At 47.4% G+C, this 14,473-nt stretch overlaps 2 protein-coding genes across 2 annotated transcripts in view; one reads left to right on the top strand and one right to left on the bottom strand.

Moving 5' to 3' along the window:
* The window catches only part of LOC143923635 (sulfotransferase 1C1-like), a 35,631-nt gene extending 21,895 nt beyond the window's left edge, over window positions 1–13,736 (top strand). Inside the window, exons 6-8 of the mRNA XM_077447440.1 lie at window positions 9,212–9,306; window positions 11,003–11,183; window positions 13,288–13,736. Coding sequence (XP_077303566.1) covers window positions 9,212–9,306; window positions 11,003–11,183; window positions 13,288–13,400 — 389 coding nt within the window. The 3' untranslated portion in view covers window positions 13,401–13,736. The remainder of the gene's footprint in view (window positions 1–9,211; window positions 9,307–11,002; window positions 11,184–13,287) is intronic.
* LOC143923633 (sulfotransferase 1C4-like) overlaps window positions 1–14,473 on the bottom strand; it is a 168,924-nt gene that overhangs the window by 89,315 nt on the left and 65,136 nt on the right. The window lies entirely within an intron of this gene.

The following is a 14,473-nucleotide window of genomic DNA, read 5'->3' as shown; positions in this document are numbered from 1 at the left end:
TTTTTAGAAATGTGAGGTAGTTAACACTGTGGTGAGCTAGGCGAGTACGCTTATCGGTCACAATCCCCCCTGCTGCGCTGAACGTCCTTTCGGACAGGACACTGGATGAGGGGCAAGCCAACAGTTCGATTGCAAATTGGGCAAGCTCTGGCCAGAGGTCAAGCCTGCCCACCCAGTAGTCTAGGGGTTCATCACTCCTCAGAGCGTCCACATCGGCCGTTAACCCAATGTAGTCGGACACCTGACGGTCTAGGCGTTCCCTGATGCTGGATCCGGATGACACCTGTCGATGGGTCGGCTGAAAGAATGACCTCATATCCGAAGTCACCAACACATCTTCAAACCGGCCTCTTCTTGCAGGCGCTGTTGGATTGGTACCCGCAAATCCTTCTCTGGGAGTGGGAATTGCTCCTCTGCCAGCGCACGCAAAAGCAGAATGCAGCATTTCTCGAAGCAAGGCCTGGAAGTGCTGCATTCTGACAGCCCTCTGCGACGGCGGTAACATTTCCGCCATTTTGTGTTTGTACCGGGGGTCTAAGTACGTTGCCACCCAGTACTGGTCCTTGACCCTCATGCTTTTTATACGGGGGTCCCTATTAAAACACTGGAGCATGAAGGCCCCCATTTGCACTAAAGTGGAAGCGGTGTGGTGGCCTGGCTCCTGCTCATCATCCAGGATAATGTCGTCCTCTTCATTCTCCTCTCCCCATCCTCGCACAACAGGGATCCCAGAAAGGTTTAAAGCATGCTCTTCTTGCTCCTGCTCATCCGCCCCGGCACCATCCTCCTCTGACTCCTCATCAGACTCCTGTTGTTGACTTGTCTCAGATAGAGTAGCCCCCCCTGGGAATTCATCCAGCATTGCGACTTCCTCATCTTCCCGCTCCTGCTCCTCCACAGCCTGATCAATGACACGACGCAATGCACGCTCCAGAAAGAAGGCATAAGGTACCATGTCACTGATGGCGCCATGGCTGCGACTGACCAGTTTGGTGATCTCCTCAAATGGCCGCAGAAGTCTGCATGTGTCGCGCATGAGCAGCCACTGGCGCGGTGAAAAAAAACCCAGCTCCCCAGAACCGTTTCTTTCGCAGAGTTCATACAGGTAGACGTTAACTGCACGTTTCTGCTGGAGCAGCCTATCAAGCATATAGAAGGTTGAGTTCCATCGCGTCGGGCAATCGCAAATAAGACGTCTGACCGGCAGATGGTGTCGCCGCTGAATGTCAGCAAGGCGAGCCATGGCCGTGTAAGATCTTCTGAAATGGGCCGAGATTTTCCTTGCCTGCCGCAAGATGTCCTGGACCCCAGGGTATTTGACAAGGAATCGCTGCACGACCAAGTTTAAGACGTGTGCCATGCACGGCACGTGCGTGATTTTGCCCTGTTTCAATGCGCTAAGCAGATTGGCACCGTTGTCACACACCACTTTACCAACTGTCAAATTGAGCGGTGTTAGCCACTCATCTGCCTGTGAACGCAAAGCTGAAAGGAGTGCCGGGCCAGTGTGGCTCTTTGCTTCCAGGCACAACAGACGCAGCACGGCATGGCAACGTCTCACCTGGCATGTGGAATAGGTTCTGGGGAGCTTGGGCGGTGCAGTGGAAGAGACGCTAGCAGCGGAAAAGGAGGAGGCAGCTGAGGAGGAGAGGGAGGAGGATGGAGTAGGAGGAGGAGAAGAAGAGTCAGGCCTGCATGCAATCCGTGGCGGTAAAACCAAATCTACACGGGTGCCACGGGTTACATGCTTGACGGCCGTCAGAAGGTTCACCCAGTGGGCAGTAAAACTGATATACCTTCCCTGCCCGTGTTTGCTAGACCACGTGTCTGTGGTCAGATGTATCTTGGCACCGACACTGTGTGCCAGAGATACATTCACTTGCCGCTGAACATGGCCATATAGCTCTGGGATGCCCTTCTCTGAGAAATACTTCCTTCCTGGGACCTTCCATTGTGGTGTTCCAATGGCCACAAATTTGCGAAAGGCCTCCGAGTCCACCAGTTTATATGGCAGTAGTTGGCGGGCTATGAGTTCTGACAAGCCAGCCGCCAACCGTTGGGCAAGAGGGTTATCCGGCGTCATCATTTTTTTACGCTCAAACATTAGGCCCACGGAAGCCTGCCTTTTTGCAGAAAAATGTGAGCTTGGCGTGATGGAAGGTGGAGTGGAGGACAATTGTGAGGAGAGAGGAGAAGGAGAAGTAGAAGACGAGGCTGGACGGTGAGAGCCTGCAGTGTGGCTTTGTGTGTTCCGTTGCTCCCACTGGGCTCGGTGATGGCTGCTCATGTGCCTTCTTAAGGCGGTCGTCCCTAGGTGAGTATTGGGCTTACCGCGACTAACGCGTTGACTGCAAAGATTGCAGATGGCAACGCTATTGTCAGCAGCGGACACGTTAAAAAAAGCCCACACTGCGGAGCCATGTGCCGGTGTCCTGGGAGCGCCAGATGTGACCGTACATGGTCGATGACTCGCTCCTGATACATTTGCAGTCTGCTTTGTCCCTGCTGTGCAATGTAAGTCATTGCTGCTTCTCCTCCCTATCTGCTGGTCCATATCTCCCTCTGAACTCCCCTCCTCTTCCTCTCTTGTGGGCACCCACGTGACATCACTAGACACGTCATCATCAACGTCACCTTCCCCACCGCTATAAGTAGAGTAGGCAGCAACACCGGGGACCAACCTCCTCCTTGGGCTGATCTGGGTACTGGCGTCAGACTGCTGAGTAGCGCTTGTTGCTACCTCCTCTTCCTGATCCAATACCAAGAGTGGCTGCGCATCAGAAATGTCCTCTTGATATGGATCGGAAAATAATTCCAGTGACTCAAGCGGAAGGTATGTGGTGGTGGTGGTGGTGGTCGTGTTGTTGGTGGTAGTGTCTTTGGGGGTGCACATAGCAGAGAGTGAAGAAGAGGGTGCAGATCGAGAGGATGAGGAGGGTGCAGAAGAGTAAGGCTGAGCGAGCCACTCAACCAAGTCTGGTGCATCCTTTAAAGTAATTGAACGCACCTTCTGCAACTTCCCACTTTGGCTCAAGCCTGTTGCTCCTGCCCTACCCCTACCACCCCTGCGGAAGGGCCTGCCTCTTCCTCTGCATGTCATTTTTTAAATGACCCTGTGACAAAACTCTTAGTCCCTATACCGCTGAAGGACTGCTGCAGTATAGGTGAGCGGTCAGCAGTGGTGCACGTCAACCCTATCTATTGTGGACCTATAGCGGTCCTTACAGAACAGCAGACTGTACCGCACTCAAGCCTATGTACCGTAGCACCCTATACCAAGTTACCAGTCCTTATAAGAACTTTTGTGGACCAAGCAGGTTGTGTATTAGTGTTTAGCAGACTGTACGTCAGTCCCTATACCGCTGAAGGACTGCTGCAGTATAGGGCAGCGGTCAGCAGTGGTGCACGTCAACCCTATCTATTGTGGACCGATAGCGGTCCTTACAGAACAGCAGACTGTACCGCACTCAAGCCTATGTACCGTAGCACCCTATACCAAGTTACCAGTCCTTATAAGAACTTTTGTGGACCAAGCAGGTTGTGTATTAGTGTTTAGCAGACTGTACGTCAGTCCCTATACCGCTGAAGGACTGCTGCAGTATAGGGCAGCGGTCAGCAGTGGTGCACGTCAACCCTATCTATTGTGGACCGATAGCGGTCCTTACAGAACAGCAGACTGTACCGCACTCAAGCCTATGTACCGTAGCACCCTATACCAAGTTACCAGTCCTTATAAGAACTTTTGTGGAACAAGCAGGTTGTGTGTTAGTGATTAGCAGACTGTACGTCAGTCCCTATACCAATGAAGGACTGCTGCAGTATAGGGCAGCGGTCAGCAGTAGTGCACGGCAACCCTATGTATTGTGGACCGATAGCGGTCCTTACAGAACAGCAGACTGTACTGCACTCAGGCCTATGTACCGTAGCACCCTATACCAAGTTACCAGTCCTTATAAGAACTTTTGTGGACCAAGCAGGTTGTGTGTTAGTGTTTAGCAGACTGTGCGTCAGTCCCTATACCGCTGAAGGACTGCTGCAGTATAGGGCAGCGGTCAGCAGTAGTGCACGGCAACCCTATGTATTGTGGACCGATAGCGGTCCTTACAGAACAGCAGACTGTAACGCACTCAGGCCTATGTACCGTAGCACCCTATACCAAGTTACCAGTCCTTATAAGAACTTTTGTGGACCAAGCAGGTTGTGTGTTAGTGATTAGCAGACTGTACGTCAGTCCCTATACCAATGAAGGACTGCTGCAGTATAGGGCAGCGGTCAGCAGTAGTGCACGGCAACCCTATGTATTGTGGACCGATAGCGGTCCTTACAGAACAGCAGACTGTAACGCACTCAGGCCTATGTACCGTAGCACCCTATACCAAGTTACCAGTCCTTATAAAAACTTTTGTGGACCAAGCAGGTTGTGTGTTAGTGTTTAGCAGACTGTGCGTCAGTCCCTATACCGCTGAAGGACTGCTGCAGTATAGGGCAGCGGTCAGCAGTGGTGCACGTCAACCCTATCTATTGTGGACCGATAGCGGTCCTTACAGAACAGCAGACTGTACCGCACTCAAGCCTATGTACCGTAGCACCCTATACCAAGTTACCAGTCCTTATAAGAACTTTTGTGGACCAAGCAGGTTGTGTATTAGTGTTTAGCAGACTGTACGTCAGTCCCTATACCGCTGAAGGACTGCTGCAGTATAGGGCAGCGGTCAGCAGTGGTGCACGTCAACCCTATGTATTGTGGACCGATAGCGGTCCTTACAGAACAGCAGACTGTAACGCACTCAGGCCTATGTACCGTAGCACCCTATACCAAGTTACCAGTCCTTATAAGAACTTTTGTGGACCAAGCAGGTTGTGTGTTAGTGATTAGCAGACTGTACGTCAGTCCCTATACCAATGAAGGACTGCTGCAGTATAGGGCAGCGGTCAGCAGTAGTGCACGGCAACCCTATGTATTGTGGACCGATAGCGGTCCTTACAGAACAGCAGACTGTACTGCACTCAGGCCTATGTACCGTAGCACCCTATACCAAGTTACCAGTCCTTATAAAAACTTTTGTGGACCAAGCAGGTTGTGTGTTAGTGTTTAGCAGACTGTGCGTCAGTCCCTATACCGCTGAAGGACTGCTGCAGTATAGGGCAGCGGTCAGCAGTAGTGCACGGCAACCCTATGTATTGTGGACCGATAGCGGTCCTTACAGAACAGCAGACTGTAACGCACTCAGGCCTATGTACCGTAGCACCCTATACCAAGTTACCAGTCCTTATAAGAACTTTTGTGGACCAAGCAGGTTGTGTGTTAGTGATTAGCAGACTGTACGTCAGTCCCTATACCAATGAAGGACTGCTGCAGTATAGGGCAGCGGTCAGCAGTAGTGCACGGCAACCCTATGTATTGTGGACCGATAGCGGTCCTTACAGAACAGCAGACTGTACCGCACCCAAGCCTATGTACCGTAGCACCCTAGACAGACCAAGTTACCAGTCCTGATAAAGAGCTTTGTGGAACAAGTGAGTTGTGAATGATTAGCAGACTGCAGCAGAAGGGCAGCAGTCAAGTATAATATTCTTTCTATATTTGGAAGAAAGAATATTATACGTGTACAAGCCTATTACCGTACCACTGATACCAGTCCTGAAAAGAACCTTTGTGGAACTAATAGTAACAGCAAGTCTTTAAAATTATCCTCACTGCCTGACACACTGCTTCCTGCCTGTCCCTATACAAATTGGCAAAAAAGAGTAGGCTGGAACGATTAGCTGGAACAGCTCTTTTGTGGACCTGATAGTAACAGCTAATGATGATGATGATGATGATGATGAAGAAAGACTAATCTGGCTGAGCTGTCCCTAAAATAGCAGCATACAGCGCTCTGTCCCTTTATCTAAACTGACAAAAGAAACTCAGGCTGCTGACCTAACACCTATACCAGTCCTGAAAAGAACTTTTGTGTACCAAATAGCTAGCGTTTTCTCTGTCCCTACTCCACACAGGATCCTTTCCCTACAGTGACAGAAGAAAGAATGTAAAATGGCCACCGGATCGGGTGTATTTATAGGTTAGGGGGAATGTCCAAGTGTCCATGAGCTGTCATGTCTCAATTGGTTGTCCTGTAACACATGATAAACGTGTCACGAAAGGTTAAAGTTCTTGTATACATTAAACACGTAAGTCCGCCGGGGCGAACGACGGAAAAAGGCGTTCGAACCCGCGGACGGCGAAAGTCGGAAATTCGCCGCGAAACGACCGCCGGGCGAACCGTTCGGCCATCACTAGTCCCTGTACCCAATTGTCCTTATGCCATGTCACATGGGCTTGCCATGGGGATCACAAGTGACCATTTTTAACACGCATTATGCAGGCATGGTCCATTCTTGTCACTATCAGCCAGTCTATTAGGGGTTCTGGGCACTGCCCCCTCTCTCCACGCCACCTCTATATACATAATGGATAGATTCACGCATAGCATGAATCTACCCATGACCCCCGCAGCCACCCCCTATTCATGCATCCGGACCCTTTTTGGGGCACCGGGCGCATGACTTACAGCGGCGGGGGATTTTTTTTTGAAGCACCTGATTAGATCCAGAGCCTCTAATAGGCTTCAAAATAGGGTGGGCTCGGATCGCAGAGCATGCGACCTGGAGCCCAGCCAGGTGTGTTACAGCAGCGAATGAATATTCGCTATTGAAATACTGATCCTCAATCTGGCCAATCAGAAGCGGGTGTGAGACCCGTCTTCCGATTGGGCCGAAAGAAGACTCCCGATTGGCCGCTGAGGAGGAGGAGGGAAGAAACAGAAGCCGCCGCCATGGAGAGCAGGAGAACTGGAGGCTCGCCGAGCAGGGGTAGCCACCGGTGGCGGTGATGGAGAGCAGGGGAACAGGAGGCCGACGTCGGTGATGGGGTAAGTGCCACCGAACGACCAAAGGGGGGGGGGGGTTTGGTGGCATACCGTTTGTCGCCCCCACAAATTTTTTTTCCACCAGCCGCCACTGCTATCAGGAAACCTAATTTGATGGCTTGAATTCCCATTTAAATGCAATAAGATGCTTCATTGTTGTGAAAAAAGAGTCGTCACACATGACTTCTATTCATATATACACTTACCGGCCACTTTATAAGGTACACCTTGCTAGTACCGGGTTGGACCCTCTTTTGCCTTCCAAACTGCCTTAATTTGCACAGATACCCTGTTTCCCCTAAAATAAGACCTAGTGTGATTGTCGGTGATGGCTGCAATAAAAGCCCTACCCCCCAAATAAGCCCTAGTTAAAGTCCTTGTAGGTCTTATTTTCAGGGTAGGGCTTATTTTTGAGGAAACAGGGTATGGCTTATTTGGGTGGTAGGGCTTATATTGCAGCCAACACTGACAATCAGGCTAGGTCTTATTTTAGGGGAAACAGGGTACAACAAGGTGTTGGAAACGTTCCTCAGAGACTTTGCTCCATAGTGACATGATATCATCACACAGTTGCTGCAGATTTGTCGGCTGCACATGATGCGAATCTTCCTTCCCAGAGGTGCTCTATTGGATGAGATGTGGTGAGTGTGGAGGCCATTGGAGTACAGGGACCTCATTGTCCATTGGACAGCGGTGACATCGCTGGCTCCTGTTTCAGGTAAGTGACACATAATGGGTTTACTTCTTCTTTGTCTTCCTGCAAAGGTAAAGCATAATGGGCTACTATGCATCGCATAGTAGCCCATTATGTGTCACTTACCTGAGGCAGGAGCCAGCGATGTCACCGCTGTCCACTGTAGTCCGGAGCATCCATCTTCTTCTGGGTATCACTGCTCCGGCCACTCACCGCGGTGGAGCAGCGATGACGTCACTCCCGCGCATGCGCACGGGAGCCGCCACTAACGGCATATCGCCGTTAGCAACGGCATGCTCAGTGCGCCTGCGTGCCGCTGTCTATGGTGCATGTGCCGTAGACAGTGGCGCCTGTCTTTTTGTAAATATCTCCTAAACCGTGTAGGTTTAGGAGATATTTCTTGGACCTACAAGTAAGCCTTAATCTAGGCTTACCTGTAGGTCAGAGTGGTCTGTAAGGGTTTACAACCACTTTAAAGTTCTTTTAGACCAGTGATGGCGAACCTTGGCACCCCAGATGTTTTGGAACTACATTTCCCATGAGGCTCAACTACACTGCAGAGTGCATGAGCATCATGGGAAATGTAGTTCCAAAACATCTGGAGTGCCAAGGTTCTCAATCACTTTTCTAGGGGAATCCTCTCTCTTTTTCTATAATACTGGATGTGGCACTATACTAGGATAATATTACCATTCGCCTCCCCCCTTTTCTTAACAACCAGCTATTCCCAGTTTGTCGAAGAGAAAAACAAAAAATATTAAAATGCATCAAAAAACGTGGATTAAAAAAAATGAAACACGCAACAGGAAACGTGCTGGGAAAACGCATCAACTGCAGTCGCATAAATGTGAACCTAGGGTTAAAGCGGGAGTAAACCTGCTGACATTTTTTTTTTTTTTTGACCTGCAAAGGAAAAGGCATAATGAGCTAGTATTCACCGCATACTAGCTCATTATGAAATACTTACCTTAGAACGAGGCCCCGACATCTGGCCCGATCCACGCCGAGAGTGCTGTCATGTTTCCTCGCTGTGTCTTCCGGGTATCGTGGCTCCGGCGCTGTGAGTGGCCGGAGCCGCGATATTGTCACTCCCGCGCATGCGCATGGGAGATTTCTTTCCGGCAGGGTCCGGCTTCTGCCGGACTTTCAGCCGAGAATCCCCTGTGCGCATGCGCCGCTGCAGTCGGGAATATCGGTTTAGGAGATTTTTTTTTTACCTACAGGTAAGCCTTATTATAGGCCTTATTATAGGCTTTCCTGTAGGTAAAAGTTAAAAAAAATGACTTTACAATCACTTGAAGGAAGAATACGCTCTCTGGCTCTTTTATTTAGATGATATTTACAGGTATAAAGTTCAGTTCATTCTTCAGGAATCTTTGCAAAAAACTGAAAACTTGTCTGCCATGAAACGTATTGCAGAGAAAGTGCGCCGTTGTTAGAAAATCATTTATTTATTAAGCTTAAAATATTGAAATGAAGGACAAAGTGTTACATGATTGAAGAACGGCACGCCTGAGAGACCTTTCCAAAGTGCACTTAGAGGTCTCGGTACCAGGGATGGTGACGGAGGTTCGGCTTTGGTGACCCGCATTCCCTTCTTTTATAGTTGCCTGGGGAAGCTGGTTTGATCATGTGATCGGCTGGTGGAACGCCAAGGACAAGCACGACGTCCTCTACATGTTTTATGAAGATATGAAGGAGGTGAGCGAGAGAACTTGGAGCTAAAGGAATCCAAGTCTTTTTAGTTGTAAAGATGTTGAGGTTGGTTTACTAAAGCTGGAGAGAAAAATCTGCTCTAGATGTGCAGGAAAGACAATCAGATCCCAACTTCAGCTTGTTCGGTTAAGGCTTGAAATCCTGGAAGCTGATTGGTCTCTATGCAGAGCTGCTCCCCATTTTGCACTCTCCAGTTTTTGTAAATCAACTCCCCAGTATCTCTAATCACCGCCACACCAGTCCCAGTGTCCCTGATCACCGCCATACCAGTTCCAGTGTCCCTGATCACCGCCATACCAGTTCCAGTGTCCCTGATCACCACCACACCAGTCCCAGTGTCCCTGATCACCGCCATACCAGTCCCAGTGTCCCTGATCACCACCACACCAATCACAGTGTCCCTGATCACCACCACACCAGTCCCAGTGTCCCTGATCACCACCACACCAGTCCCAGTGTCTCTGATCACCGCCACACCACTCCCAGTGTCCCTGATCACCACCACACCAGTCCCAGTGTCCCTGATCACTGCCATACCAGTCCCAGTGTCCCTGATCACCGCCATACCAGTTCCAGTGTCCCTGATCACCGCCACACCAGTCCCAGTGTCCCTGATCACCGCCACACCAGTCCCAGTGTCCCTGATCACCACCACACCAATCACAGTGTTCCTGATCACCGCAACACCAGTCCCAGTGTCCCTGATCACTGCCATACCAGTCCCAGTGTCCCTGATCACCACCATGCCAGTCCCAGTGTCCCAGATCACCACCATGCCAGGTCCCAGTGTCCCTGATCACCGCCATACCAGTTCCAGTGTCCCTGATCACCACCATGCCAGTCCCAGTGTCCCAGATCACCACCATGCCAGGTCCCAGTGTCCCTGATCACCACCACACCAGTCCCAGTGTCCCTGATCACTGCCATACCAGTCCCAGTGTCCCTGATCACGCCATACCAGTCCCAGTGTCCCTGATCACCGCCATACCAGTCCCAGTGTCTTTTACCTTCAGTCATGTATCTTGTGCCACGCTTTTTAAAAATATGTTATTCTATTCTTTTCTATTCTCTTATTTTCTAATCTATACTTTTGTATTTTATTCTAATCTACTCTATTTGAATTTCAGAAGACTGTTATATTCTTTCTATTTTATTCTATTTTATTGAATTTTTTTTATTCTATTCTATTATTTTCTATTCTGTTCTTTTCTATTCTATACTAATCTGTTCTGCTCAAATTCAAATTTTTTCTATTCAAAATTCAAATTTCAGAAGGTTATATTATTTCTATTTTATACCATTCTATTATTTTCTATTCTATTTTAATTTTCTATTTTATTATTTTCTATTTTATTATTTTATATTCAATTCCTTTATATTCTTTTATATTTGATTCTATTATTTTATTTTCTGTTCTGTTCTGTTTTGCTCTCTTCTATTCTTTATATTCTATTCCAATTTTTTTTTCTATTCTATTCCTTTATTTTCTATTCTTGTTTTTGCATTCAGATTTTTTTTTCAAATTTAGATGAAAAATTTGCCTGAATTTAGATTCGGAATGAAATTAACCACACACATCTACACATAAGTGACCTTGTAATGAAGAGCCCCAACCTCTCATATGTTGATTATGTTTATTCTGGTTGTTCTGAAAGCTTCTTACCAAAACTGTTATGAACAGGACCCAAAGCGAGAGATTCGAAAGGTGATGAAGTTCCTTGGGAAGAACTTTTCAGAAGAAGTTTTGGACAAAATTTGCCAACACACCAATTTCAAAGCCATGAAGGAAAACCCAATGGCAAATTATTCCACCGTTCCCAATATGCTGCTGGACCAGAACCTGTCGCCCTTCATGAGGAAAGGTCAGGATGTTTCTAAACTGGTTTATTCTAATGGTGCATGTGGTAGAATGCCACTACAGCAGTGATGGCGAACCTTGGCACCCCAGATGTTTTGGAACTACATTTCCCATGATGCTCAAATACACTGCAGAGTGCCTGAGCATCATGGGAAATGTAGTTCCAAAACATCTGGGGTGCCAATGTTCGCCATCACTGCACTACAGTATTTTTATATATGCAGCGCTACCCCCACAAGGGCCGTTGATTTGTCCCAGGTTACTCTCTATCTGTAGTGCTGCAGCAACCAAGCAAACAGCAGAATTCACGCCTCTGGCTCGATAAATTATATAGGGGTTGCCTTTTGCTGCATTTATTGCTGCGTAACCTGCAGTGGCAGCCGATCCATTAGGGGCGCAGCCCCCCTAATCCATGCGCCCGGCCCCTAATCTACATGCAGGGCTCCGGACACATGGATTCCAACAAAGAATATAGAAGAGCTCCAAGTCAGTAAAAAATGCATTTATTTCATTCAATAAATAAAAGTCTCACTTACATCCATGATTGCTGTTATACATTTGGTAGTCAGTTCGCTGTTCCCTTTAGCTGGCACAGTCCCAGGATACAGATGTAAATAATCCTCCTCTACAGCGCACTAGGGGAAGCTCTGCTGTGTTCTGTGATACACAGAGACACAGACCGGCTCGTAGGCAGCGTATAACGTCAGCCGGGGGATACCCGAGAACACGACGCGTTTCTGAGCATGCGCAAGCCTCGTTCGGGCATGCGCGCTGCTTTCTCAAGTGTACGAGAATTAAGGTTACTGAAATCATTTCTCTACAAAGATCATCAATTATTTTCCTGAGTGATCTTATTGTCTTTCCATTTTTCATTTAGTGTAAAAGAAACTATGTCTGGGGCTACGAATTCCTTGTCCAAGCACCACGTTCCAAAATTTTCAATTTTCAAAATTCAACTGCACCCTGAAAATCCTATTTTTTCAGACTTCTTGCCCTGGATATGCCCCTTTTATGTTCCATGGATCTGTATGTTAGGGTTAGGCTTATGCCGCGTACACGCGACCGGACTTTTCAACGGACTTAGTCCGGCGGACTGGAATCCATCGGACAATTCGATCGTGTGTGGGCTCCAGCGGACTTTTTCTTCCCAAAAGTCCGGCGGACCTAGAAATAAAACTTGCTTCAAATCTTTCCATCGGACTCGAGTCCGGCCGAAAAATCCGGTCGTCTGTGTGCTAGTCCGATGGACTAAAACCAACGCTAGGGCAGCTATTGGCTACTGGCTATGAACTTCCTTATTCTACGTCATTGCGTTCAAATCCGTCTGACTTTTGGAGTGATCGTGTGTGGCCAGACCTCAGCTGCAAAGTCCGTCAGATTGTCCGCCAGACCAAGTCCATCGAAAAGTCCGGTCGTGTGTACGCGGCATTAGCGTTATAATTTGTTTGCTCCATGTTTGTTTCATGTTTCAATGTTCACACCCTTATGGTTGCTCTCTTTACTGTATCATGTGAATTTTTGTTCAATAAAACGTTAAAGGTAAACGTTTTTTCACCTTAATGCACTCTATGCATTAAGGTGAAAAAACATCTGACAATACCGGCCCCCCCGTTTTACTTACCTCACCCCTCGAAAGTCCCGCGCTCGCCCCCGACATCCTCTTCGCCGCTCACCCTGGCCGTTGATTGGCTAGAGTGGATGAATTAAAAGCAGCGCAGCCATTGGCTCGCGCTGCTGTCAATCACATCCAATGACGCGACACGCCGGGGGGGGGGGCGGGTCAGAGTGATACAGTGCTGTATCACGGGAGCGCGTCCGCAAGCACTTCTCACCATGCGAGGGAGCTCACATGAAGTTGTGGAGTCCTTGCGGGAGGAAGCCGAGACAGCCGCCGAGGGACCCCAGAAGAGCCGGTTCGGGGCCACTCTGTGCAAAAACGAGCTGCACAGTGGAGGTAAGTATAACATGTTTGTTATTTAAAAAAAAAAAAAAATTGCCTTTAGTGATCCTTTAATGAAACAAAAATAAATCCAGTTTTTCTTGTTACAAGTTTTGCATCTGTTTTTCATTTAATTTGTCGATTTTAATTTGTGCCTATTTTTATTTAGGTGAAGTTGCAGACTGGATGAATTATTTCACTGAATCCCAGAATAAAATGTTCAACATGGAATATGAGAAGAGAATGAAAGGGACGGACCTGAAATTCCGCACCAACATCTGAAGAAGAATTATTGAAGTCTAAAGATACGGAGAACTATTCTTATATACACATGTGGACAACAAGGCCTGGCCTACAAACCTGCATGAGGCCACCATCCTATGAGGACTGATGGAATACCGAATAATTTTGTGGGTTTGGACCAAGAAGTAATAAATGGCAGATCTCAGGGGATGGGTGGTGGGTACTGGGTGCCTTGGATGGGTTTGGGTCTCTAAAGAGAGCTGTTGTTTGCAAACCTGTATAGGGAGGCCTAAATTGTGTTTGCAAAAATCAGCAACAACTATATAGACTTAGTAACACCTTGCTTTACATATCTAATAAAATGATCCCACCAGACCATCGTGTCCATCCTGCTCACCCAGTATCCGCACAGATAGCTGCTCCACAGACATGTTCAACTCTCCTTATTAATAAAAAAAAAAATAATAGGGATGCACCAATACTATTTTTTTTTTTTACAACGAGTACGAGTACTCATACTTTTTTTTTAGTACTCACCGATACCTACCGCAACTTTTTTGTTTACACTTCAGCTGTCAGCAATGGTACAAAGCATTGAAAAGTTATTTACAAATTAAATTGAAAAAAATTTTGTGGTATAAAAATATTAACAAACAAAGAAAGCAAAAAAAAAAGTTTTGAAAGTTTTATAAAATAAAATGAAAACAAAAAACAGCAGGAAAATAATAATAAATGGAGAAGGAGTTATTAAGGATGATTAGAGTAAATTAGGGATTAAGAAGTGGTTAAACAGAGGAAAAATGTAATAAAACAAAAAAAATGCTTTTTTTTACTTGACAGGTTGCCTTAAACTGAATCATCTGCAGATCAAGATTCACCCCTTTGATCTGTAGATGAATAAACAGAAAGATACAAAAAGAAACAATGTTTCTTTTTATCTTTCCGTTTCAGCAGCTGAGCAATATTGTTAGTAAAGATTGGGCTGCTTTTTTTTTGACATCTCCAATTGCCAGGACTTCATTTACACTTCAGCTGTCAACAGGGGCACCCCACTGATAGCGGAATGAGTCATATGTTGAACAGGGGCACCCCACTGATAGCGGAATGAGTCA

Source organism: Lithobates pipiens, unplaced genomic scaffold, assembly GCF_037356315.1.
Source record: "Lithobates pipiens isolate NorthernLeopardFrog02 unplaced genomic scaffold, aLitPip1_a1.2 Scaffold_22, whole genome shotgun sequence".
In the NCBI taxonomy this organism is placed as follows: domain Eukaryota; kingdom Metazoa; phylum Chordata; class Amphibia; order Anura; family Ranidae; genus Lithobates; species Lithobates pipiens.
This window is presented reverse-complemented; position numbering and strand designations above follow the sequence as displayed.